Source organism: Exophiala dermatitidis (genome assembly GCF_000230625.1).
Source record: "Exophiala dermatitidis NIH/UT8656 unplaced genomic scaffold supercont1.1, whole genome shotgun sequence".
Lineage (NCBI taxonomy): Eukaryota > Fungi > Ascomycota > Eurotiomycetes > Chaetothyriales > Herpotrichiellaceae > Exophiala > Exophiala dermatitidis.
In genome coordinates, this window is record NW_008751646.1 from 2519870 (window position 1) to 2546080 (window position 26211).

General features: G+C 52.1%; 10 protein-coding genes and 1 non-coding gene across 11 annotated transcripts; 7 read left to right on the forward strand and 4 right to left on the reverse strand.

Annotated features, from left to right (window-relative positions):
• Window positions 1-161: 161 nt before the first annotated feature.
• HMPREF1120_00912 (pseudouridylate synthase) lies at window positions 162-1841 on the forward strand (the record flags this gene model as incomplete). Its single annotated transcript, XM_009154916.1, has 1 exon — window positions 162-1841. The coding sequence occupies one exon, from the start codon at window positions 162-164 to the stop codon at window positions 1839-1841; it is 1680 nt and encodes a 559-aa protein (XP_009153164.1).
• A 951-nt stretch (window positions 1842-2792) lies between these two features.
• On the forward strand, window positions 2793-4148 carry HMPREF1120_00913 (uncharacterized protein; the record flags this gene model as incomplete). The annotated part of the gene is made up of 4 exons (XM_009154917.1): window positions 2793-2850; window positions 2906-3114; window positions 3171-3333; window positions 3394-4148. 4 exons carry the CDS (start codon window positions 2793-2795, stop codon window positions 4146-4148), a joined length of 1185 nt encoding a protein of 394 aa, XP_009153165.1.
• Window positions 4149-5581: 1433 nt separating this feature from the next.
• Window positions 5582-6454, forward strand: HMPREF1120_00914 (uncharacterized protein; the record flags this gene model as incomplete). The annotated part of the gene is made up of 1 exon (XM_009154918.1): window positions 5582-6454. One exon carries the CDS (start codon window positions 5582-5584, stop codon window positions 6452-6454), a length of 873 nt encoding a protein of 290 aa, XP_009153166.1.
• Window positions 6455-7606: 1152 nt separating this feature from the next.
• HMPREF1120_09289 lies at window positions 7607-7691 on the reverse strand. The gene has a single exon. It is a non-coding gene; the product is annotated as a tRNA-Gln (tRNA).
• Window positions 7692-8000: 309 nt separating this feature from the next.
• HMPREF1120_00915 (uncharacterized protein) lies at window positions 8001-11691 on the forward strand (the record flags this gene model as incomplete). Its single annotated transcript, XM_009154919.1, has 2 exons — window positions 8001-8136; window positions 8192-11691. The coding sequence occupies 2 exons, from the start codon at window positions 8001-8003 to the stop codon at window positions 11689-11691; spliced, it is 3636 nt and encodes a 1211-aa protein (XP_009153167.1).
• A 528-nt stretch (window positions 11692-12219) lies between these two features.
• HMPREF1120_00916 (NADH dehydrogenase) lies at window positions 12220-15119 on the reverse strand. The gene is made up of 2 exons (XM_009154920.1): window positions 12843-15119; window positions 12220-12776 (listed from the first exon to the last, which is right to left on the reverse strand). Exons 1-2 carry the CDS (start codon window positions 14920-14922, stop codon window positions 12760-12762), a joined length of 2097 nt encoding a protein of 698 aa, XP_009153168.1. The 5' UTR covers window positions 14923-15119; the 3' UTR covers window positions 12220-12759.
• Window positions 15120-15382: 263 nt separating this feature from the next.
• Window positions 15383-21263, reverse strand: HMPREF1120_00917 (cohesin loading factor subunit SCC2). The gene is made up of 3 exons (XM_009154921.1): window positions 20858-21263; window positions 20663-20813; window positions 15383-20612 (listed from the first exon to the last, which is right to left on the reverse strand). Exons 1-3 carry the CDS (start codon window positions 21021-21023, stop codon window positions 15653-15655), a joined length of 5277 nt encoding a protein of 1758 aa, XP_009153169.1. The 5' UTR covers window positions 21024-21263; the 3' UTR covers window positions 15383-15652.
• A 194-nt stretch (window positions 21264-21457) lies between these two features.
• On the forward strand, window positions 21458-21829 carry HMPREF1120_00918 (DNA-directed RNA polymerase I subunit A12; the record flags this gene model as incomplete). Its single annotated transcript, XM_009154922.1, has 1 exon — window positions 21458-21829. One exon carries the CDS (start codon window positions 21458-21460, stop codon window positions 21827-21829), a length of 372 nt encoding a protein of 123 aa, XP_009153170.1.
• An 11-nt stretch (window positions 21830-21840) lies between these two features.
• On the reverse strand, window positions 21841-23093 carry HMPREF1120_00919 (deoxyhypusine hydroxylase). Its single transcript, XM_009154923.1, has one exon. It carries the CDS (start codon window positions 22895-22897, stop codon window positions 21902-21904), a length of 996 nt encoding a protein of 331 aa, XP_009153171.1. The 5' UTR covers window positions 22898-23093; the 3' UTR covers window positions 21841-21901.
• Window positions 23094-23350: 257 nt separating this feature from the next.
• Window positions 23351-23782, forward strand: HMPREF1120_00920 (thioredoxin-like protein 4A; the record flags this gene model as incomplete). The annotated part of the gene is made up of 1 exon (XM_009154924.1): window positions 23351-23782. One exon carries the CDS (start codon window positions 23351-23353, stop codon window positions 23780-23782), a length of 432 nt encoding a protein of 143 aa, XP_009153172.1.
• A 1355-nt stretch (window positions 23783-25137) lies between these two features.
• Window positions 25138-26142, forward strand: HMPREF1120_00921 (N-acetylglucosaminylphosphatidylinositol deacetylase; the record flags this gene model as incomplete). Its single annotated transcript, XM_009154925.1, has 1 exon — window positions 25138-26142. One exon carries the CDS (start codon window positions 25138-25140, stop codon window positions 26140-26142), a length of 1005 nt encoding a protein of 334 aa, XP_009153173.1.
• Window positions 26143-26211: the final 69 nt, after the last annotated feature.

A 26211-nucleotide genomic window follows, 5' to 3' on the forward strand; every position in this document is an offset into this window, starting at 1 on the left:
GCCTACCAGTCTACCTAGGTACAAAGCCAACTTGTATTTTGTTTCCCTGCTGGACTTGACTGTTTGTTGCGACAGACGAACGAGTTTCTGCAGCATCCCTGGCTCAATCACAGCGAGTGCTTGCGTGCCTGGCACGGCGTGGCCTCTATCCAAGCCCTAGCATGGCCGTGGCCACCGTCGAAATAAAACCCAAGGCCTTCTATGATGACCGGAAGCCACTTGAAGAACCGCCGGCCAAAGTCGTGACTCCATGCGAGCCGTTTCCAAGACCTTATTACATCGAGAACGGCCTCCGAAGGGTTGCGCCCTATTTCTTTACATATAACACATTCTGCAAACAACGATGGCGCGGGCGAGAATTGCTCGATATTTTCGCGGCGGAGTTTCGAGATCGCACTCGCGAATATTACAAGAATGCCATCGAGACGGGCCATATTGCAGTTAATGGGAATCCATGTACAGACATCCACACTGTGGTCAAAAACGGAGACGTGATCTCACATACTCTGCACAGACACGAGCCTCCCGTCACTGCGCAGCCCATTCGTATCATCCATGAGACGGACGAGATGATAGTGATTGACAAGCCTGCTGGTGTGCCCGTTCATCCCGCCGGCCGATACAACTACAACTCTGTGGTGGAAATCATGAAAGCTGAACGAAACTACACCTTCAAACCTTTACCATGCAACCGATTGGACCGTCTGACCAGTGGTGTTATGTTCATTGCGAAAACAGGCAGGGAGGCCGACAAGCTCAGTGAGGAGCTTCGGGGACGGACAGTGCGTAAAGAGTACGTTGCCAGAGTCAAGGGGAGATTTCCAGACGGAGAGGGATGGGACGGTGACCCAATGCGTGGCGGTGTCGTCAAGTGCGAGGAAAGTATTCTGTCAATCAGCCCGATCCTTGGCCTCAACCGGGCCCGTGCCAGTGGGAAGTCAGCCAAAACACTGTTCCGCCGGTTAGCGTATTATCCTCACAAGACAGAAGGGGGAACGGAGACCGGAAATGTACAGTCAGATGCCAACGTGGCTCAGCCGGCCCCTGCCATTCCGGGGACTGAAGAAGAAGGTTACAGCATTGTTCACTGCCTGCCGTTGACAGGCCGTACGCATCAGATCCGCGTACATTTGCAGTTTCTTGGACATCCCATCACCAACGACCCGATATACAGCAACAGATCCGTCTTTGGACCGAGCCTGGCACGGAATGACTCGAGCGGGGACAAGGACGAGGAGATTATTGAGAGACTCAAAAGGGTAGGAAAGACTGAAGTATCTGATTCAGTCTCTTACGAACAGGAACGACGGCTGGCGAACGTCGTGGAGCAAACCCAGCAAATGACTGTTTCGGACGCAGCCAGGTTGGATGCTTCAGTTCCGTCATCCACCGCTTCGCAGGAGGATCCCCATTTCAAACCTCTGGCGACGGGTACTTTACATGCAGGATCTCTGGGAGCTCCTGGTGAGGACCCAATGTACAGTCAGGAACAATACGGAGCCTTCGTGAAGGCTCACGATGAGATGGTGGCCGACTACAACAAACGAAAAGGAGAGAAGATGACAGGAGAGAAATGTCCCGTTTGCGATACTCCGCTGTACTCGGATCCTGGACCGCACGAGCTCGGGATATACCTCCATGCACTTGCCTACTCAGATGTAGCGGGGACTTGGAGTTACCGCAGTCCTGTGCCGCAATGGGCTCTACCGCCTGAGGGCATGGAAGGACCCACGGACATTGGTAGCTGGGAGTACCGTGGGGACGAATACTTAGATATTGGTGACGAGAGAGAGCAGCAGAAGTTGAGCAACCAAAGGGGATTGAAGAAGAACAAGGAGTAAGGGAAGTGATGGACAGGTGTAGGTTCAGATCTGGAAAATGAATCTGCACCGCAGCCTGGGTATGGCGACGACATTTCTCTGCCTTGTATTGCCACCATATAGGCCGTCTGCACTGTCACTGCTGGAAGACTTTGAGCGAGCAGTGCGCCGAGCAGCTCAAGCAGTGAACAGCCCGGGCTATGCGAGAGGTGCGAGCACTGGCAGTCCAGATGATTGCACCTGTGCTGCCCAGCCTCGTCGAATACTTCAAGTTGATCACGTGGAAGCCTCCTGAGATCCCCAAACTGCCTAATAGGCGCAGTGCATTAGGGGGTTAACGCTCTCCTTTCCTTTAGAGAGAGCATTTTCATTTTTCGGTACCTAGGTATTTCGGCACTGATCAGTGAGGCACTACCATTGTACGCACAATTCGACGGAAAGCATCTACTGGGAAGACACCATATCACCGACTAGGACTAGCTAAATGCTAGGTGGTCGGTTAGGTCAGTAGTGGCAACTAGCGGCACGTGCAGCTTCCCAATGCAGCCAACCAACGGCTGTTTTAGTGGAGGTCGGGCTGCCCTCTTTACCACTGGCAGCACTGGCAGCCCTCAAGCAGCCAAACGCCGTCAAGAGCAGAAGGTGACGGAGCTATTCCTCATTCTCTGCTCGATCACTTTACACCTTGTGCTCCCCTCGGCGTCGCGCTCCTCTATATCTTCGGTATCATCCTTCTCAGCGCGTTAATTCATAGGTATTCTACCGCACAAAACGGCAATTGAGGCGAGTTGTTGTGCGATCGTCTCTATCGTCATCAGGTTGATTTGGTCGACGCGCTTCCTTTCTCACGGCTGTCGCATCGTCATCCTACTCCACTCGCTCCTTTGCGCGGCAACGTATTCCACTGCGTTTCTCCGATTCCCTCAACCTTCCTTGCGCTGAGACACCCTTCCTCTGACACGCAACGAGAAGATGCGATCCTTACCAGAAAGACGAAATCCATTGATCGCGCCTGGTGTGGCGCCATCCTGTGAGGAAATGTTTGCTCCAAAGTCCACTACATGCATGCACTGACCGTTCCACAGATGAAGAGTTGGTCAATAGAAGAAGGCTGGGTAAGACGAAGTTGACGGTGAAGCCTGGTCAAATCGGGACATCCAATGCGACCAAGGCGGAGAACTTGGGGCCATTCGAATACGCACACCTGCGCGCGCCTCTGCCGGAAGATCTCACAGGGTCCGAGATCTTTTCTCCTCCGCAGAATCAACCTCCACGCGAAGGGTATTTCCTCATGGTACGAGTGGTCCTGCATGACATTTTCTGACGGCGTCATCTGACATTTGATCTCAGCGGAGAAGCAAGGACGGCTTTGTGAGCGCGACTGGCATGTTCAAGATCGCATTCCCCTGGGCAGCGCATGCAGAGGAAAAGGAAGAGCGCGACTACCTCAAGAGTCTTGATGCGACAAGCCAGGACGAAGTCGCCGGCAACATTTGGGTCACCCCGGAATTCGGTATGACATTTGCATTCTTTCGAGCTCAGTGAAGCGCCCGTACTGACATTTGCGTCATAGCCCTCCAACTCGCCGAAGAATATGGCCTCACCGAATGGATTCGTGCGCTACTGGACCCAGCCGAGCTTGCTCAAACGCCTTCAAGCTCCAAGAAACCGATTGCGGCTCCTCCCCGGTTCGAATTCCCCGAAGACAAGACCAGACTGGCACCTCCCACCAAGACCCCTCGTTCTCGGGCGACAAGATCAGTCTCTCCTAGCAAGGTAGGGAGCGAGATGAAGAAGCAGGCCTCGCCGCGAAAGAGGCAAACAAAGGCGCAGAAGGAAGCGAATCTTGCCCACGCCAATGCCGCAAGCGCAACTCTGCAGTCTGCGCTGGACGATGCCGCCTCTGTCGCGGACACGGAGCCCAAAACCGAATCACCACAGCTCTCCACTGAGCCCGCCACCGACGGGGAGAAGGTGAAGGTTCAAGTGGAGGAATCTGTGGAGGTCGACGGCACAACCGAAACCACTCATACAAATGTGACCGTGGAGATGCCGCCCGGCTCGCCTGAGCTACCATTACCCGAGGATACAGAAAAGATGTTGGAGACGGCAAGAAGGATGGTACAGGAAGCCAAAGCCCTGGAAGATTCTCCGAAAGTGTCTAGGAAACGCAAGGCCCCCGAACCCGAATCAGAACCATCCGATGTCGACCAAGAACCCTCTGAACAGCCGGCAAAGAGAGCAAGGCTACTGGAGGAAAAGCTGAAGAAAGAAAAAGTGAGAAACAGGGCGGTCTTGGGTCTGACAGCAACACTGGCTATTGCGTAAGTACTATTGTCGCCGCTGCAAGTGAATTGTGGTCGCTAACTGTCGCAGTGCTGCACTTCCTTACTTCTTTTAGAGCTGGCTTCGGGTGTCGAAGAGACGGGTGCATCTTCTGAGTTCGAGTGCTTTTTTGAGATACCTAATGTTGAGATTTCCATTACAATTACAGCCCTTCGCAATCTGGATTCGCAGGCCCAGAGGACGACCGAAGCGGGCTTCGCCTGGCCCACGGAGCCAGTGCCACAACTACGTATCAGCCACAGAGTCCGTCAAGTGTTTGGACGCCGACACCTTCGTTTGGGCCCAGAGGTCACGGGCGCTTGTCAAGACAGAAATTCAGAGTAAATCCCCCAGGACTCAGGTTAGCGGGCCGGGTTCCTGCTGTACTAGTACACACATCACCAAATCAGGTTTCCAACCTTCCGAGAGGGGCACATTCTTCAGAGTAAAAGATCACGGTTATACCGGTAAACTGGGGCGGCCGCTGCGACCATCGTCCACGTCTACTTGGAGTCCAGGAGCGAACGCGCTGCTGTCTCCCTTGATGCTATTGCGGGAACAGCCCAGAGCTAGTCGAAGGGCAACGACATCAAGGAGTTGTGGACTACCTTAGTACAGAGGGAGGATGGGGATTGAAGGCGAGTTTGCGAAGAACACTGCAGCAGTATCGAGTGTCCGAGATACGACCACTACTAGGGATGGTTGTTCCTACACGATTGGCCGATGCGTGTTTGAGGAATGTACCCTACACAATAGATCATCAGGGCGTCAGGCATGATGTGGTGTCTACACCAAGCGGACAAGGCTGTCACGTACTCAACTGAAGATGATCAGAATGTTTCCTAGCGAGCCCGCTTATTCTCTAGTTCGAAAATGGCAGAGCATTGGCAGGAGAACTACTACCGTGCTGTGCATGCATAGTGTTTGCCCTCATTTATCTGACAGCCGCTGAAACATTCCGAGTGACAGAATCTAATCGCCGTTGTCTGCTTCTCATACGTCGACTTCACCTCTAGATCGCGCATCGTCCCTCGTTGACCATAGAATTTGTCTGTACTACAACTGTTCCAACGGGGTGCGTTAAGATTGTACGGACTTGAAGTTGTTGGCTCCAGTTCAAATTGTCGGGTGCTAAACACACAAAACCTACGCGCTTTCGCTTGGGTTCTGCGGCCACGGTCACCGACAACATCGCTCCGTGGTGCCAATGGATGCATCATTCACTGTGTGCTGACCAAGTATAACATTCACTCCGGAACCGTCTGCTCGCCTTGCCTCCGTTGGTGCCCAACACTCTCTGAACTCCAGACCCGAACCTTTTAGCAAATTGAGCGGGCTCCCACGCGCAACTCGCCTACTACTAATACGCGCCGGTACCGAGTCTTCGAACCACGCTTCTCGAAACGAAACAGAAGAAAACATGCGATATTAAAATCATGGCCACATCGACGCTCGTTCTCAGTAGCACGGCGATGACTCCTCCGCTAGACAATTTGAATTCGACAACCTCGTACCCCAATGCCGCCGCTCTGGCGTCCTCATCGTGTCCTTCATGCGGCTACCATCTCCCTTTCTCTACTACGACCGAAACAGCCGCCGAGGCCCAGCGCCGCATCCAAGACCTCGAGGCCCAAGTAAGACTGCTCAACCAGAAAGCCGCCGCCGCCGTGGACAAGTTGGCCGACTATGAAGACGAGATCCGGTATCTCAGAGAAGCGGCAGCGCGGTCATCCGGGCAGCAACAGCAACAGCAGACACAAGCGATCAGTACAAGTCTTGAAGGTCATGGTCCAGCACTCACGCCCACACCGCCCAGTCATCCTTCGTCCAGGCTGGCAAGTCTAAGCGCTCTGTTGCCGGGGCGAAGAAAAGAGTCCAACTCGTCCAATCCGCCCGTGACACCCGCGACATCGACGTTTCCTCAGAACAGCGCCGCGTATGCCAACAATACGCTCTCGCCTCCCAAGACGCCGTTTTCGAATCATTCGGCGCCCATTCTACAAGCGACGCAGTCGGATGGTCACGTTGTTACATTGTCGTCTTTACAAAGTTCTCTTGAAGAAGAACGCATGCTCCGTCTGCGTGCCGAGTCTAGTCTGTCCCAGGCGCAAAGTGAGCTCGAAGATCTGACGGCACAATTGTTCGGTCAGGCCAATGAGATGGTGGCAACTGAGCGCAAGGCCAGGGCCAAGCTGGAGGAACGGGTTAAGGTCCTTGAGCAGAGGGACCTGGATAAGAGGAAGAGACTGGAACGGTTGGAGAAGGCTATCCAAAGGATTGAAAGGGTCCGGGCTATGGTGGGAGATTGAACGGCGAGTCTGTTCTGTTCAAGACTTAGCGGAAGGGTTGAAGAGGTACCCCCATATCAGGCCAGGAATACCCCTGAGATGCCGGCCAGGTGACAGAGTTCATGTTCATTGCTCAGAAGGCCACAGGTCAGTTTCCAGCAATTGAACCCCCTTGGCAGTGGATTGCGTTGGGCCCTGAAAATATCCCCAGGCAGAAGTCGCCTGGGTCAGCACGGCCAACACTGATTTGTGCGGCCGATCAATGCTACAAGCCCCGAGAAAGACAGACTTTGTGTTCCCAGCCCGTTTGCCGTTGAAATGGCGGCATACATTATGAGAGGTGGGGCTGGAGATACCTCGCTGGGCAAGGGGAGGCAGCAGCGGCGCCTTTGGATATTGTCAATCGATATCAGTGCAATCTACCACGATATACCACAGTTTCATCAGATACAGGCGAGGCAGCTTCAGTTCTCAGTCCAACACGACAAGCTGGTTGCAGAGCATAACGAACTAAGAGGTGGCTAGCATTGCATACCCAGTGTCTGTCGAGTGGAGGAATTGGCCCACGGTCTTGCCTTTCTGCAAGTACAGCGAAACCACGGGTCTATTCAGTTGGATAACCCTCGCACTCTGGCTTCCTTGATACCCGCAGCAGACCGATTGCCTTAGGACGGCAAACCATATACTGGTTCTCGGTAATATCGACTGGTGTTTCGAGGTAAAATACATTAAGCGAGCAACAACCCATCAGTGAAGGAAGAAGGATTGGACGACGGAAGGGAGACTGCCAGAAGAGTTCGCAAGGGGAAATTTGCCGAGATATACACCACGACATAACTACAAGTCTGGATGGAGGCCACCGATACGCAATTGAGAGAGACAATCATACTTCTAGAAAGAAGAAGAGTACGTGTATGTATTGACGGTCTCAAGCCCGTTCGTAAATTCCCTCAACAAAATAATGGCCAATCTACAATGGTATTTCCAGACACTGCACGACCTTAAGTTCCTTGCCTGCATTTTGCTTTACGCACGCTAGCAACATATCTTCGCAACGACTCTCTTTATGGAAGTGAATACTCATCCGGCCTCGCCCGGCAACATCAAAGCAACATCAAAAAAAAAAAGAGCGCATTCAATGATGCGAATTGGTTGCTGATTGAGCTGCAAAAAAGGTTCTGCCCGGATTCGAACCGGGGTCACGGGAACGTTCTAAAGTAGTCAGAATCCCGTGTGCTAACCGCTACACTACAGAACCAACGAGAAGCGCTGAAATCTGTGCTGATTTGTGATGATTTTTCGGAGGGTAAGATTGATGACACAAAAATTTTCTCCCCAGTCCGAGTGCGTATCTTGCGGTGCGCTTGGCACCCATCGACCCAACTGTGTACCTAAATGGAGTTTGTGTGGATCGCTTCCTGTAATTGGACCGTTGACCTCCATGTCAAGACCCGCTCGAGATTTTGTTTGGCAGAGTGTAAAGGTTTCACAATCATCACCGTCTTTGTCCAGGCTATATACATTCTCAAGGGATACTGGAGGTAAATCAGGAGAACCCTCCATCACAATGGACGAAGAGCGGTCGAGGAAGAGGAGAAAAGTGGACAGCGGCGCTCCAGAAACGTTGGCCTTGCCCAGCAGCGCCGGTGAACTACAATGGCTCCTCCAATTCTCCCAAAGTCCTTCGCCTCGAGTCGTAGCAGGTAGGCCCTATACCGGCATCCATTGGAAGAAGCCCCGGAGTCCTAACAGAGTTAGCAATCAACCAATTCAAGACCTTCGTGTCCAGTATCGCGGAAAACCAAAATACAGCGATCAAGGAGCACCAATTCAAGATCCTGAAAGAATACTGCGACCAGCAGTCCTCCGAGACCCACGAGCAGGTCGATTTTCCAGATCTTCTCTCCGTCTGGTCCTCTGCGAGCCAGTCCAATGATGAAGCCATTCTATGGGCTGTGCCCGCTGCGCTTTCACAATTCTTCAGGACGATTTCCAGCCGCCTTGAATTTCGGGAGTTTGGCCTTTCTCTGTGCCACAGCTTATTAAAGCGGGATCAGTTGCGAATCTTCGACAAGTCCCTGTCGTTGCCTCGCTCCAAGGGGCGCATAACGATAGCATGTCTGCAGCTTTTGACTGAGGTCATCAGCTTCGATGGCGGTGCACTTGCCGGCAACGTCTTTGGCCGCCGAGATTATCTCTACAGACGGCTTGACGGATTCTTCGCCCAGACACCTGCCGAGGGCGCAGAGAGCACAGCGTCAACCGTACACCGAGCAGCGCTGGACTTCCTGCTAGCCAACCTGAAGTATCTGGACACTGAGTCGAAAACCGAGCTGATCACCCATGGGAAGACTCTATACTCGGCTGTGCGGACCCTTCCCCGCGAATGTGCAGACGTCGTTATCCAGACTCTTAAGGTTCTGGAGAAATTTGTCTTGGACGATGAAAGTCTGTCGAAACAGATCAAAGGCCGCTGTTTCAATTCCGGATTTCTGTCGGCTTTGGCCAAGCTTTACGATTATTCGGATACGTCTGCTGACACGGCCGAAGTGGACGGGGGTTCATCAAGCGTCCGTGACGCTCTACAGCACCTGTTAATACAAGTGTGCACCACAACGAAGGGGCCATTGCTTCGCCAAACGGGCTGGTATCCTCCTGGGAGCAACCCCGATATTCTCCCGCAAGATGGGAATATGGTAGATTTGGGGTTTGACTCTCCTTACTATTCCGACGACTACACGCAAAAGGTGCCGGTGAAGAATGGAACCCTGTCAATCTTTATCCAGGGACTCAAACCAGAGAGCGATAGTCTGCAGGCGAACCTGATCATCTCCATCTTCAAGGCGGCTCCCGAGCTTGTGGCAGACTATTTCACGAGAAAGCCAAAGTTCGTCGTCCCGCCTGGGGATGACCCCTTGTGGCGAGGCCAATTCGCTTTTCTGTTCTCTGTCGTTCAGCTCTCCGTGCCGTTACATTGTGGTTGGCCTGGAGGCTTTGCACTGACACCTCCACCTCTGTCGATTGCCATTGAAAGCATACTCCCGCGGCCGTTAGACCGAAGCACTCTAACGAAATGTCTGCAAACAAAGGACGACATTATTACCATCTCCGCGGCAAGGGTACTTACAGTCGCCATGGACAAGCTTGCCTCTGTCTTGGATATTTTCGACGACGCACACCCCAGTACAACACAGTGGTCCCAAGCCTCGACTAGGCTGCTGAACCTCTTCATAGACCGTGTCCCGCCGATGCAGGATCTCGTCACTGCACTCCAGAGTCTCGACCAGGATAATGAGCAAGTGCGCACGTCGATCCTCGAATGCCTGGCCACCTATCACAAGGTCTTGCCGGAAACAACCGCGGCGTCAAAGTTCGACATTGGGCCCACCTTGGGCAAGACGCTTCGAAGACTCGAATCAGACACCCTCGAAGAGGACACAAGAAGTATCCTCGACGAGCAGCTCCAGCATCTCGTACAAATTGCAAACGTCTCCCTGGCTACCAAGTGGTTTTCCAAGACAGCTTCGGACGCAGTCTCGCTGATTGTGCAGCTGCTCAAATATAGTGTTCAGCATCCTGCAAATATTGTCGCTAAGCAATCGCTATCTGTTATTCGAACAATTCTGAGCGACAAAGGGATATTAAACCCTGACACGGGCTCGTTCCAGGCTCTTGTGGCCAGCCTTACGCCGACAAAGAAGTGGCAGGCCGAGCTCGAGACGTACCAGTTTCTAGACAACTGCATGACTCGCACGATGCAGCGACCTGTCAAGTACTTGGACCGTCTCGAGCAGATGCAACAAATGCTGTCGGACTCAAAAGGATTGAGTTTGATAGCCTGTTGCATGGCGGAACAATGGCCGTTCGTGGTGAAGAAGGGGGATAAAAAGGCCACGAAGAACATTGCCGAATGGACGGCTAGGTTCTTCTCCGCTCTAGACGCCGCAGACGAGAACTGGCGCGTCTTGAGCCATCTTCAAGAGGAGATGAAGGTTGAAGCAGATGGAGATGAAAAGGCGAAAGCAGCGTTAGTCAAGGCATTGGAGAAGCAACGCAAGAAACCTGTCGAACTGCCATCACAAGAGCCTTCCGACAATCAAAAAGAGACAGCAAGGTCCGAAAGCATCGACGGAGACGGTGCAAGTGATATAGGCACAGGAAAGCCATCAGATCCAACCGGACACGCCGTCGACCTAGACACAGTCTTCGATCCACAACCGCCTATCCCGAGCAGTCTCCAAGGTCTCGACCGCTGGACGAAACCAGACTTCGAATCCGAAATCAAATCTGGCCGATTAGCCAACCTTCTCCGCTGCCTGATCAGTCCCGACGCCGAGATCCGGCTGCAGGCCTTCCACACGCTCCATACCGTCATGCACGAAGTAGAGCAATCCACATTCGCCGAAAAGACCCAGCTCTACCTCCTGTTGGGCGAAGTCTACGAGACTGTACGTGTCTACAGTAGCAGCAGCAACACCAATAGCAACAACAAGAATAGGCAAACAACCAATTCTTCAACGACATCACCATTGTCAACCGCTCCGCCACCATCAATCATCGCCGAACTAGCAATCCAAATCCTCCCAGTCATCGCAGACCCATCATCCCCATTCTACCGCAAAACCAACAAATTCCTCCTCCGCTCGCCCAGCTGGACCATCCAGTCCCTACTACCGTATTGGTTATCGACGACGTTTCTCGCCGAGCCCGAAAGCGACGATACAGATCACGTCGGCGGCGTGAACGCCCAATCACTCGAGATCGATCGGCTTTTGGACCTGTTGGCCAATTCGCTCCGCACCCAGACGGACATGGACCTTTATCGCCGCGCACACGTTTTCACAAGGCTATTTTCCTTCTTTTTTGCCCCTGTGTGTCGGGCTTCTGCGAGGAAGAAGATTTTAGGGATTGTTCATATTGCTGCCTCTGGACTTGCCAGTGGCGGCGAGACCATTACCACCACCACCAACGGGACCGACACGCTCATCACCCGCGTCGCTGTGCGTGAGTGGCTGTCCATTGCTCGAGCGCTGCTACGCAACCGCAACAACAGCGGACATAATGGTTCCACGTGGAGCGGAGCCTCTGCCTCTACCACAGAGACAGACACCGAATTGTCCTCTCTGATTGATTCAATCGCTCGTGAAATACAGCAGACTTGTGATGCGGACGCAATTTTCGCGTGGGAGTCGCAGAGACCGATCTTTAAGATCGCCGACGCCAACGCCGCGGCAGAGGATAAAGACAAGGACGAGTGAATTTAATGGACTGGACTGGACGCCCTTCGTGGGAAAATCTTGAAATAGGTAGTTATAGTTGGTTTAGACAGTACCCCGGGGTACACCGCGCCACGCGTTTTGCATTGGATATGTACACAATACTCAGTCGGGTCTGTGAGTGCCACGTGTTGGAGATGAGAAGATGTTGGTCAAAAGTAGTTATGTGTCTATGTACCTACCTACTGGTACCTTAGGGACCTCGTTGGTGCAGCACTTTACTGCGGCTGGTATTACCATAGTCTAGGAGTGGTATGTACATATATTCTACTTTCATCAGGAATGAGCCCCCTGAGCACTTCATTTGCGAGACGAGGGAGGATAACCGACAAGTGCACGCCAGCACTGGCTGCCAGTGCTTTGCAGCAGGCGTGATGCTCAGCAGTATTAATTAGATAGCATCACATAGCATGGCATCAAGAATATAAGGTAGGGAATATATACAAACACTTGATGCCAAGTGTCCGAGGACAGAGGAATATTTTATCTTTTGTCTTAAGGAGCAGCGCGCTAGTCTATACTTTTTATTATATGTATATCTACTTTATAATATCTAACCTCTGCAACCACGTCCAAAGTCAACGCACGGCATTTTAAATCGCTATATACAGCACTAATAAACTTGGAGTAAGGAAGTCAAACATGTCAAAACGACGGGAGATAACATAATAGGACAAGCTTTAGGTCATTTTCAACAAAATCGTAAAAGCACGATCTGTGCCCTCAGAAAAGGTTTCCTGGCTCTGCGCAGCGGTCACGCCACAACCATGGACGGCCCCAGTAAACGTCGACCAGATTTCTACTCGACAACCCCAGGTTTTATGCACGCACGTTCCGTACACTCGTATGTGAATTCCTCTGAACAGCATTTCTCAATTCTTTGACCCAAGCGGACGGAGATCTTGCCTCACAGCCCGGGTAAACCTTCGATACGGCCTCTAGATGAAACGAAGCGTTTCGCTGGAGTGTTATTGGAATGTTGGACATGTCTATAGTCGCACGTCTTCTTTGAGACCCGCTGAAACATGCGTGCAAGGTGACGGAGGAGATTTAAAAACTCACGAGATCTGGAGCGGAGTTAGCAATTGAAACTGATAGCAGTATATAATCATGTTGCAGAAAGGGAGCCTCACCTCTTCCAAACAGAGCTCGTTTACTCCAATCCATGGCCAAGAGCAGTCTCGTCCTGAAACTAACGCTCTCGGCAAAGTAAATACTTCGCCAAAGATACACAGCCAGCAAGCCACCGCTAAAGTTCAAACCTCCAAAATCAAAAATCGCCGCATTGCCAATATACGCCAGACTGCCCATGTGACGGTACTCAAAAGCCTTGTAAACGGCCTCATCTAGATCGCCGAAGTCAACTTCGTTGGCCCGGAACCCGGGGATCGCCGCGGCAATCTTGTTGAACTTGCGTCCCAGGTATTGACCTTGCTGATTGGCTCTCTGCGCCGTTGCAGGTAGAGAGGTCAGTTTGCTGTCGATTTGAACAAGCAGCTCGTGGAGCTCGCCGAAATCCAATGTACCGGATTTGTCCTTGTCGTACTCCTCGAACAGTCGGTCAAGACGCTTCAAGTGGCCTGCAGCCTGCGGAAACCGCTTGCGAACCTTGTGGGCCAGACCGCGCCAATCTTGGAATGTAATCTGCACCTTGTCAGGGTCTTTGCCTTTTTCAAAGGCGATACCGCGGAGGAATGTCGTCAGGTGGTCGGCAATATTGTTTTGTACCGTGGCGCAATCTCCAATGGCGTACACGTCTCCAAGAGGCGCTCCGATTAGCCTTAGGTGACTGTCGGTCTCCAGGGCATGGCGATTATTCTGGAAATCCCCCAGCTTTTGGGCAATCTTTTTGCTCAGGTCGGTCTGTGCAACACCGGTGGACCATAGACAGAACCCCATAGGAAGCTCCTTTGTCACGGCTTTTCCATCTTCCATCTGGCTGAATATGATCCTGTCCGGCTTGACCTCCTTGACTCGAGAGTTGGTCAGAACCTCCACGTGGTCACGTTCGAACCGCTTCTCGGCGTAGATGGACAAAGCCTCGTCATAAGTGTTGAGGATATGTCCCCTGGATTGAATGACATGGACCGAAATCTCGTTGCGCAGAATCTTGGGGAATGATTTCAAAAGATCCTCGTTCAGCATGTCGTAGAGTTCTGCTGCGAACTCAACACCCGTGGGACCACCGCCGCTAATGACAAAAGAGAGCAGTCTCCGTCTTTCCTCGTCGTTAGTGGTAGGGAGACAAGCCAGTTCCAGGTTCTGCAGGATCTTATTCTTGATTAAGCGAGCATCTTCAATAGTCTTGAGGAAGTTGCAATTCTCCAAGCCTTTTACGCCGTGAGGATTCGTAGTGGATCCTACACCGATGACTAATTTGTCGTAGGGAAGATAGAAATGCCGCTCTTGCCCATTGGCGTCGATTTCAGCCACTTCGACCAACTTCTCAGAAAACTCGACGTCAACAGCCCTAGCCCTGAGAAAGTGGCCTCGCAATCGGTTGACTATACGGCGGACGGGTTCGACGAGGGACCGCAATTCCAGAGTACCGACCGTGGCAGAGGGCAGCATGGGAGTGAAGAGAAAGTAGTTCTCCGGCGAAACCACGGTGACATGGTAGTCGCCGGGGTTCAATTCTTTGAGCATGGCGACGCTGCCCCAACCGGTACCCAAGATGACCAGTTTTGGCTTGTGCTTTTGCTCTCGCATCTCCTCACTGTCCTCATCGTCGACCAGAATTTCGGCGATAGGCAGATTCTTGGGACCTCCTCTTCTCGGGGAAAGGGCCGCCTCCGACACGGGGACGTCGCCTACTGCCTCGGGTGTTTCTTTGTACGTCGAGGCATCGTAGATAAAGAATGCCACAACCAGGGCACCGCAGCCGATGATGAATATTCCAGTGTAAGCAAATAAGCGGTAGAAGAAACGTGCAATAGGACCACGATCGTTGGGCAGTTCTTTCGTCGAGATCAGTCGCAGAGTACCGGGAGCCGCTCGCCGAACGAAGCGCGCCGGGATCTGAGTAGCAACAAACCGCGGAGCTCTAAACGCGGTTTTGGAATGCTGTGACAGCGTCGACAAAGGCTTCGTAGACCGTGGGAATGCTTGAAAAGCGCATTGAAACGAATGCGAAGGCTTGCCGTATCGAGGAAGCTGATGTACCCGGATAGGGTATCGGGCAGGCCGGGTCAATCGAGGGAGAAGAGCCTCCATATTGTCGAGGAGAGAGTCGTAGGAAGTCTACCTCATGCTTAACTTGAACTGCGAGAAAGCAGAGAAGCTGCAAGTCGCGTCACTGAGTACGTAGGGGCGGCAACAGAACTCAAAGCACAAAAAAAAGTCACGGTGAAGGAGATGGAAGGCGAGCTTTTTCGCGTGTTGCATCAACGTTCAGTCAGTTACGACGTACAACGTCATCGGCATCGGGAGATTCGAAGATCATTTTCACCGCAACGGGCACCGGCAACGGCGCCTCTTTTCTCCGAGCTCCGGCCTCGGATCCTGTTCCTGTTCGATCCCTGCAAGGCTGAGTTCCGCAAGGCTGTACACAACGTATCCATGGATGCTATCGCTGGCATTATTATTACCTTGCTACACTACGATCATGATGGCCCTACTTACCCAGATACACGGCATTATGTTATATCGCGGGAAACACACCAACTACTACTCCTCTCTAGGTCGTACGTGATTTAATTGCATATCTTCCGTACTAATATGCCGCGGTTGCATCTCTAGCCGTCCGCAGCCGCCACTTCCAAACTGTATGGGGTATCATAATGATTCATGTGAAACAGCATCCGCGATGTCCGTAAACACCCACTTCCTCGAAGATGCCGCCCAAATTCATGCCTTTTCCCCATCCATGTCTTTCAATCATTAAAAGAATTCACCACATCAAAATCTAGATATGTTTTCCACGCCTTGAGCTGTTAGTCTGCACTCACCCTGCAAACTCACCTTCGGGGCCGTCCATAGATGATACGCTTGACGAGCGTCGCTTTGCGCTGTTCTTTGGTCGACCACGAGGCCGCTTGGGTGTACCTCCCATCGACCCATCGGTACTCTTCCGTTTTCGCCCCCGAACGCCATTCGTACTGGGTTGAGCGACCATGCTGTTGACTGGATACGCTTCCCCTTCCTCTTCGGCGATCTTCACTTCATCGTCCACAGCCACGAGATTAACGAATTCTCGGCATCGTGCAATCATCATTTCTCTGCTGGCCAAAGACTCTAACACGGCGTTGCTGCTGTTCCAGTACTTGTCTCCAGTGATACCATGCACTTTGACCGGTTCCTTGACTGACTCCTTAGTCTGCTTATTGTGCTGCATTGCCATCTTGATATCTCTCGAGAGTCCGTATTGTCGCTTCAGATAGTTTCTTGCCTCTGAAATGAGTGTTATAGCACACGCAGCTGCGGCCATTCGTCTCAGAGTTAGAGGGTCAACTGACGTTTCAGCATCCATCTGACCATCTTGCATCACCTCGCTGGTCTCGCCGGTGTCCGCTGGCTCGTGGACGATGGGGCGAATGTGACTCTCGATTGCTTGCGCCGTCTCACCGCCGGTTTTGCCAAATACCAATTCCAACTGCAGCACGGCATGCAGGAGTTCGTCCATTTTCTTATATTCGAAGAAGGCGAGATTTTGCGTGACGAACAGCACGAAAAGGACGTGCTCTGGGATCTCTTCGTCATTAATGGATAATTTAGAGTATTCGGTATTGAGCTTGGAAATCAAATTGCTGAGAAATTTCTTGACGTATTTGGACCCACTGGTGTTGATGATGGAAAAAGCTGGGGAAAGTTTGGCTTTGAACCCCGGAACCGTTGCCCCACGAGGGTCCTTGAAAACTTCCTTCTGGTACCGGAATGCCTCGAAGACCGCATGGATGTATTCACGTTCACATACTGATTCATGCTGCTGATGAAGGTGTCCATGAGCAATTCTGGCCACATTAGCAATCCGAAGATCCGGATTCGTCTCCAACGCGACGAAGGCTGCTGTGCTCTGCTTCGGATGTGTCATCCCCTGGTGGTCGATGCTCGCAAGCGTCTGAGCTGCCAGTAGTGCCTTTTCGCCCGCTTCTGACATGACAATTCGGAGTAGCCGATCTACCAGAGGGTTGGTGATTGTCGATATGGCACTATCATCCTCTCTGGTCTTGCTATCCCCACCGATGTTCTTCAAGGCCTGGGCTTCGACCGCGCCTTCGGTTTGGTTCGGCTCGGTTCTTGTGCTGACACGGTTTGCATACAGCTCGTCGAATATCCCGAGGACTATGAGCTGCATTTTCAGGAGATCGTTCTCTTGCAGCGTGGTCGAAGAAGTCCCATCCAATATCTGGAAGAATGTTTCGCGGATGTGCTGTTTATTTAACTGTCCTGGCCAGGCTTGGCAGACCAAGCCCAAACTCTCCAAGGCTTTGAGGCGCAACTCGACGTTGGGTCCCTTGAAAGTAAATGGGAGAATGCTGTCAGCGATGAACCCTGCGACTGGCCCAGCTTTGAAGCTGGGAAAGTCAGCTTGAAACGTCTTTCGAAAGTTTTCCAGATCAATGTGCTTTGCCACTGTGCCGGCCAATCGGAGAGATTGTTCTCTGACCTTGTTCTCTCGTGCTTGGAGTTCCTTCGTTTGATTTGCTTTGATCAACTGCTCCTTGAGCTGCGGCGCGATTCTGGGCTGTATCACATTCTGCATGATGGACTTGGCAAATGCGACAATCCTGCCGGTATTGTGCAGCACGCCGTCGATACTACGCAGACAAGACATCACTTCCTCCAATTCCTGTCGACGGGCAAGGTTTTTGGCAGCTTTCATGAGATCCAGCTGAACTTCCTGTAGCAGCGGCTCCTGCGTTTTTGACAAGTGCGGGAGCACGGACCGGAATATTGCCACAACGGACTTGAACTTCAGGATGTTGTCTGACTTGGATAAATCCTTCAAGTAGCTTTTCAGACTGGCCAGATCAGATGGTACCACAGTCTGCGGCCTAGCTTCTGCGAATGCTACCAATGTTGTCAAATCAGCGGGACCTGCTTCAGAGCCATTGGCCGTATCCAAGAGTTTCTTGACAATTCGTGCGCAGAGCTCGTGTACTTGTTCGGCCTGCTTCGAATCTTTGAGCTTCCACACCAGAAAGTCCTTGAGGAGAGGTGCCATTGCAGCAGTATCGCTGTTGATACAAGCGACAATTTGTGCTTTGAAGTTTTCAACAGCGACTGCCGCCTGGGCAGTCTCATCAGCGTTTGCGAGAATGGCGAGATTTGGAGCGAACCAGATATCTGCCAACGTTTTTCTTGCCAGTTCGGCCACAGATTCTTCCTGATCTGCGGTCCTTCGCAGAAATTCGATGGCAATGGTCACTTTCATGTTTTGCCGCGACTCCTTCAGATAGATGTCTTTCAAATGGCCCATGGCTCGTTTCTGCACGCCTATATTGGCATCCCCTGCGCATTTCAAAAGTCGTCTGAAGGCCTTCTCTTCCAGCCCTTGTCTGGGCAAGATGAATCTGGCAATTAAAGAAAGCGCGGAATCCCGAACCAATGATGAATCATCTGAAGCACATTTGAAGACGTCATCTGCTATGCTGGGATCCCAGTCAAGGAGGCTTGAATCCGTCTCCAAGATAGTCACAACGCTCTTCAAGCTGCGACTTCTGACCTGCGCTTGATCACTAGAAAGCGAAGAGGCCAGTGTCTTTGCGATATCCTGGAATCTCCGGCAGAAACGCATGTTCAGCACACTGAGCAGATACGCTAGCTGCGCTTCTTGATTCGTAACGGCAATATCTTCCTCGATCGATGGATGAATTTCGTCTGGTTCGGCCAGCTGCTGGAGTATCCTTGTGACAGTGGTTGACAGGCGCTTTTCTAGTGAAGGTTCCTGGTCATCATTCTGTGGCCCATGTAATGTCCGAGCAATCAAAGTTGCATACTGGACCAGGAAATATGCCTTTGCAGATTTCGTCCTGAGGCTCTCCCCACGTTTGGACATTAGATACGAGTGGACAATAGCAAATGGGCCTCCCGGTGCAATAAGTTCATCATTCTGGAGGAAGAAATGAGATCGATCCCGAACCAAGTGTGACAACTCCTGACCGATTTTGGAAGAACTTGATTCACTGTCCCGTAAGATGGAGGACAGAAGGTTTCTCGCAGTTTCCCGAAGTTCGGAAATCGCAGAACCCATGACTCCCAGAGACTCCAGCGCCATATTCTTGGTAGAAGCAGCCTTATCCGTCTTGGCGAGCGTGATCATCCGCAAAGCCAGGACGGTAAGGAGCAATTCCGAGGCAGGCCAGTCTGTCGACGGTAACACTACTGTTAGGTCCTCCACGAACAGATCAAGAATGTTGCGGTAAGGCGAATCACCAGTCTTGGTGACCTTTGAGGCTTTATCGACCATCCATCCCACAATTTGCTGGGCGCTCTTAAAAGCATCATCGAAAAGCGCATCCGCTGTGTGGGCCAACTTGGACACGGGGTCAGGCTCGTTTTCTTCAGAAACGGCCATATGATCCATTTCATTATCACTCGCCGAGTCCGCATCATCCGATTCGAGCAGTTCTTGCGACAGGTTCCGCCGTTGTCGTCGCCTTTTCGGGGATGTGTTCTTTCCAGTCTGCATGGCAGGGGTCTGGACAAGCTGCATGAAGAGTGCAGATACAAGTTGAATGCTCTTGCCGCTCCCCAGCTTGTACTGCCTCGCACTGCGACTGTTGGACGGTAGTTTATCCAGGGACGTCAAGACCTCATCCAGAATCGCAGCTCTTTCGCCAGGAAATGCTGCGTACAATTTTGCGAGGACGGCCATCGCTTGTTTCCGCATCCGCTCGTAGGTTTGAGCGCCCAAGGCCGCGGCTTTATCAGTAGGGGCATTCTGCACAAATATGAGCTTTGAAGCAAGAAACTCTGTTGCGTTAACGGTCGAGCCAGCTCCTTTCACCTGAACGCAAACTGTCGCAACAAGTTCCAGGAGCCGTCGACCAACGTCCATGAGTTTTCTAAGCGAATCGCTGTGTGCTATTGCCATCTCGAACACTCCGCTCTCGGGTCCATCTGGCCTAGCTTCGATCACTGGTATCAGGCAATTCTCGAAAACATTCACTAGGACGTTCGGAAACCACTGAAGTACTTCCAAATTGACGAGGTCCGTGTTTTGAGCTGCGCCCAGAACGGTATAAATCAAGGTGCACGCCGCAGCCGCTCCGCTTTCTGCTTTATGAATCTTTGCCAGCCATATGCCCAAGTCTTCTGGGGATGCATTCGATGGGACTCTCAAGTTCACGGTCTGCGCTGCCTCAATAGCAGGTTCGCAGAGTTGCTGGAGACGTTGGATGTACTCCGTGGAGGCGTCTGCTAAGCGGCCAGAGGCAACCACCTTGCTCAGTATACCCTGCAATTTCTCATGAGTAGCGATTGTGAGACGTGGCTCAGCTTCATCTTCTTCGTCCGGGACATCGAATATAGTATTGTTGAAGCCAGTGGTTGCGGCGGATGTGTCAGGAGCCAGCCGATCTTGAGCCTCGAAGATTTCCACAAGTTGGTTTTCAAGATTCGCCAGGAGTTGATCATCTTTTTCTTTCTTGGAAGCAAGTGCCAAAGCAAGCTTGTCGTTACTCTCTGATTCGGCCAACTTCCGTCTTTTGGGAGAATCAGGCATGGCAACGTACTCATTCCGCCGAAAGGATGGAGGAGGCTGCGGGATCTCCACGATCACTGAAGCCTGACTTGATCTGGGTACAGCCTTGTCGGGGCTCTCCTTTTTGACATGAGAATGACGGGAGACTGAAGAAGGATGGGTGTATTCGACGTCGGTCAACCTCAAAACCAGTTCCTGTATGGGGTTTAAGTTGGACTTGACCGGAGTCTCCGTTGGGACAGCGGAGCGTTTGAACTTTCTGGGTCTTGTCAGAATCTACACTTGTCACGAGCGCATGAGGAATCATACATTTCCGAAAGGTGGTTCGGGTCCAACAACGTTGCAAGACGTTCTCTTGTCTGCTGGGTATAGTGTTCATTGCGGTATGCGGCCTGGCGCTCGGCCGGAGTGGTAAGGCGTATATGGCCTGGAGGGCCTATCTGTGGGATGGATATACGATCTGATACCTCAGCAACACTCGCGGAAAGGAACAGCGAAACGTACCATGTGAGGGCAGAATGGACGTAGTCATAGGCGTGTACTGCAAGGCTTCATCTACAGACAACTGTCTGCGGTTGGTTCCATCTCGAGGTTGTCGTGGGATGACGACCTCGACCCTTGCCTTTGCGGCCATCTTCGCAGGATCTGGTACCGCCCCGACAGATAACATTGAGTTGGATTGCGGATGGACGATTCGGCGTTAGTCTATGAGATGGCCTTGAAACGAAAACCCTCCTCCCAACGCCGAAAGCACCGACCACATGTTTGCCCCGGCCTCAGCCTCGACGGAGAAGATCGTAGAGTGCCACGAACGTGATGTGAGAGGAAAAGCGAAAGTAGCAGGCTGCGGTCGCAATAATCACAATCAATATATTTGATGATCCGATCAATGGAGGCGGATGGATTGCGGGATGGCCTAGACGCTAACTGCTTTGGGGGTTGCTCCTGTCAGGGACCAAACTGCATTCTGGCGGCAGGTGCCACCGGCCTGCACCGTGACCTGCGCCTGCACCGTTAAACTCCGTCTTCGTGCCTTTCTCTGCGCAACCAGAATTTTTACACAACGATACGCATTCTCGACAACTTCACGCCAACACCGCTACGATGGTCGCCATTGGCAGTCTTCTCTTCTGCGATGCTTGCGGCTCCCTTCTTCCACGTATAGTTCCGGGACAACACAAAGATGATATGGTCAAGTGCGAGGACTGCTTCCAGTATACCAAAGATACCTCTTCCAAAGTCATCACGTCCCATTCCAGACCCAGCGCATTTCCTTCGGCCCTGAGAGCCAAGCACTCCGAAGTGCAGGCCATCAATGCAGAAGACTTACAAGTGGAAGCTGTTATCGCCCGAGACTGTCCCAATTGTCACCGATCCGAAATGTTCTACCATACGAAGCAGTTGCGGAGTGCCGATGAAGGCACAACTGTCTTTTATAGATGCGAGTGCGGGTTCAAGGATGTCCAAAACAACTGAAATCAACAACGTGGCTTAGATAAACGCTTGAACGCCTTCCATATGCGCTATTTGAGAAATACACCTATCCAACTATGCGGCTACCGGGGCAGGAACGGTGGCGTATTCCATCTCGCCATTCTTCTCATACTCGGCCATGTCAAGAGCAACAATAACGCTGTCGCGGACGACTTGCTCAGGATCGTCGAGAAATTTCTTCAGCATATCTTCAACCCCAGGCTCTTCTCCCAGGCTTCCCAGCGCCTCAGCGGCCTCGTGTCGAACCATACTTTCCTCCTTTTGGTTTTCTAAGACCGATTGTAACGCGGGTATCGATGCAGGATGTGAGAGCTGGCCGAAAACGAATGCTACTTCGTGTCTAAAAAGTGCCGAAGGGTCAGCAAAGCCAGATGCTAGCGCATGGACGGCTGCTTCTGCGGTCGGGCGGTCGGGAGGAGACGCGAGGTCTCGGAGAGCAAACATGGCTCTATAGCGTTGGAATAGCGGCAACGAAGTGTCAAGGAGGGCTTTCTGTAGTGCCGGGATGGAAGGAGTCTCTGAGGAGAGCGGCATGGGAGGAGCAGGATCGATAGACGCGAAGTCGCTCGGTTTCAAGGCTTCAGATCTCTTGGTCTCTGAGTGTTCCCATTGGATGCGGTCAACAGCAATTTCGCAGGTCTCCCTCACCACGACGGGCTCCTGTTCGTCGTCTTTAAGTTGCTGCAGTATATCCAGACTTCCCAAATCTCCCAACGCCCCTAATGCCTCGGCTGCTTCGTGCCTACACATAGCGTCTTCTGCTTTGTCCTCGAGAACAGCCCTCAGGAAGGGGACCGCCACCAGATTCTTGGTTTGCCCCAGACAGTAGGCCAACTCATGTTTAAGCAGGGCAGATGGCGAGGTAAATGCTGCCGCTATGGCCTCTATAGCTGCTGTCGCCTGAGGCCCCGGAGATTGCGAAGCTAGGTGTTTGAGAGAAAAGAGGGCTCGGAACCGACGAGCAAGCGGGACAGTTTCCGAGGTCAGATCTTTGCGCAGAGCCGCCACGGTCGCGGCGGAGGCGGAGGAATCGGTGGCCACGGAAGCCATTGTGAAGACTGAGGTCGCGTTTCAATCTTGCGTCTGAGCAGGAGGACGGAATGAGGATACTAAACACAGAACTGGCGGATTGCAGTCATAGCAGTTACAGATGTGTTGTGCCTCCACGAAATTTCTCGCGGGGCGGATGAAAATTGTCGATTGTCTCTTATCTTATATCTTAGCGTCGATGCTACAGCAGTCAGAGACGATGCCGGCACCGGCTGCAGCCTGCAGTCCACTAAGCGCTCCACACTACGGCTTAATAGCCATGAAGCTAGTCCCGGAGAGTGCTAGTCAACGGGCTAACGACTGGCCACGCCGTTGACCTCATGTTCAAGTTCTCTCATCTTCTCCGGGTTCCATGATGGCTTTTATCGTCTTCTCATTATTGTAACCCTCACCCTCCTATATACCTCTCTCTTCAAATTCCGCATTCACACCTCCATCTACACTCCCGCAAACATGGGTTCCGTGGTAATTCCTCACCTAGTCACGGCCTGGCACGTTGACCAAGCAATCCTCTCGGAAGATGAGCGGCTCGTTGTTATTCGCTTCGGCCGCGATTGGGATCCCGACTGCATGCGCATGGACGAAGTCCTCTACAAAATAGCCGATCGAGTGAAGAATTTTGCCGTCATCTACGTCTGCGACATCGATCAGGTCCCCGATTTCAAACAAATGTACGAACTGTACGATCCCGTCACGCTTATGTTCTTCTTCCGCAACAAGCATATGATGTGTGATTTTGGCACGGGCAACAACAACAAATTGAACTGGGTCCTGGAAGACAAACAAGAGCTGATTGATATCATCGAAACGATATACAAGGGCGCAAAGAAGGGAAGGGGTCTGGTGGTTTCCCCGAAAGATTACTCGACACGGTACCGATATTGAAGACTGATGCCCTCGAATCTGGGCGAGATGGCCCAATTTATTGCCACGATACGATTGACGCTGGATTCGCGAATGCGGAAACTCGGGATGCTACATTTGGCGTCCTAGGTCGGCTGTATCACTTCGGCTGATACAGCTCGATCCGTTATGATCATTACCGACCTGAATCATGGCTTGACGCGGTGGCGTTCGGCGAAGGGACTGCATTGCTCGGTTGGTCTCTCTTGACAGTTAGCATATAATGATATTTTGCTGACAAGAATCTTCACTTTCAAGTCTGCTGCCTCCAAAGAAGGCCTTGATTACGTGTGAGTCTTTTCTGTGTCATCCTGCCAGGTGTTTCGTCTTCGGCTCTCCCCAGGTTTCTCAGCATTTGCCCCTGCGCACTGCAGCCACTCACGGCACTATCGACTTCCCCAGGTCTAACCACTCCGGAAAGCCAAGTGAGGCACAAAAGGTCCTTCTACTGAGACCGGCTAGGTACCTTGCCGTTGAGACGGCTCCGTTCGGTCTGATATGTCCAAGCTCAGGCAGACTACCTCACTAGTTACTGGCTGTAATTATGCTCGTATGGGGATCTCCGGTGACTAACAGCACCACCTACTGATATTTACGTCGTAGAGCCCTACCAAACTGTACGATAATAAGTGTTGCTTTCATGTGTTCTGCATTTCGGCGTCCCACGTGACCAAGTCTGACAATGGTACAAATTTGTATTCATTTCGTGTCATACATGCTGCAGAGACAACAAGCTGGCCTGCAACATTTTGGAGATCGGACACAGCACAGGGTCGGTTGCATGGCCGATGGCGAGGGGGACTCTTACACCAAGCCTGAGAGGCTCGTCAGGAGTGCCGTTCACCAGGGGCAAAGGCATGGGAATTAAATAAGATATAACTTAAAATTCCCCGAAAGCGAGCCCCATGAACTTGAAACATCGCTTGACATGCCACTGGCAGGGCAGATCGGGCCACCTTTACGCTTTTGGTCCGAACCTCCAACTCCAATTGAACGGGTTCATGCATGTCCATCTGGCAATGTGACTTTTTTGGAACAACACTACTTACTACTACTGCAGTGTTGCACTGCAGCATCCCACGTCCACCGGCCATGTTTTTGAAAGTCTCCACGACCACTGCAGCTGAGGCTCTGCAAAAACACCAGAATTGAGGTTCAAGTTCAACCATGGTGATACGTGTTAGATGCCGATGCATTTATTACTCTTGCAGCGCACCTTGCTCGGGACCATTGGCAGCGACGACATTAGTACTACGATTATATACTACCACCACCACAACAACAACATCCTACGACGAGCGAGCGCGGCGCAGCATTGAACTGAAGAAACGCACACCATGCCATCAGCGACGGTGGTGACTCTGATCCTCGCGCCGGTCCTACTGTTCGCGCTATGGCACGTCACGGCCCACAGCACGCCTCCGGTCCCAGGGTTCCTGCGCAACAAGCGCATCATCCTACTGATAGCGCACCCGGACGATGAATCCATGTTCTTCAGCCCGACGCTACAGGCGCTGACGGACCCGGCCCTCCAAAACCACCTGAAGATCCTCTGCATGAGCACAGGCAACAGCGAAGGAATCGGCGAGACACGCCGGCAAGAGTTGGAAAAGGCCGCGGTGACATTGGGGGTGCGCCGGCGCGAAGACGTGTTTGTTCTCGACGACGAACGCTTCAAAGATGGAATGGACCAGGACTGGAAACCGGAGGAGGTCGCGCGTGTCCTGGCCAGCGCTTTTGCACCGCACTTGAACACCACCCAAACATCGGAGGAACCACAGCAGGACAAAGAAAAAGATAAGAGACGTAGCACAGGAAACAAGTCCAAGTCCTCGAAACAACAACAACAACAAGACACCCAAAAACAATTACCGCAAAGTCAAACTACAGGCCCCCAGGCCTCAATCGACGTCCTCATCACATTCGACAAACACGGCATCTCAGGCCATCCGAACCACAAGTCTTTATACCATGGTGCAACGCTGTTCATCAAACAGATCATGAAAGGTCACAGCGGCTACGCCTGCCCCGTGACCCTGTATACGCTGCCCTCGATCAATATATTGCGTAAATACGGTTTCGTTCTCGACACCATCCCCACCTTACTGGCCGGCGTGTACGGCACCATGTTTGCCAATGTCAAGGGCACTCGAGGCGCGGGAACCCGCGAAGGTGCCGATAGGGTGGTCTTTGTCAATGACCTGAAACGCTACTGGAAGGCAAGGGAGGCCATGACCGATGGACACCAGAGTCAAATGGTCTGGTTCCGCTGGGGCTGGATCGCCCTCGGCCGATACATGTACGTCAACGATTTGCGCTCAGAAAAGGTCATTCCAATATGAAAGAAAAACACTGCAAAATCCTGGATTCCTGCATCTATTCACTCAATCTTGTTACATATGTGGGCAATG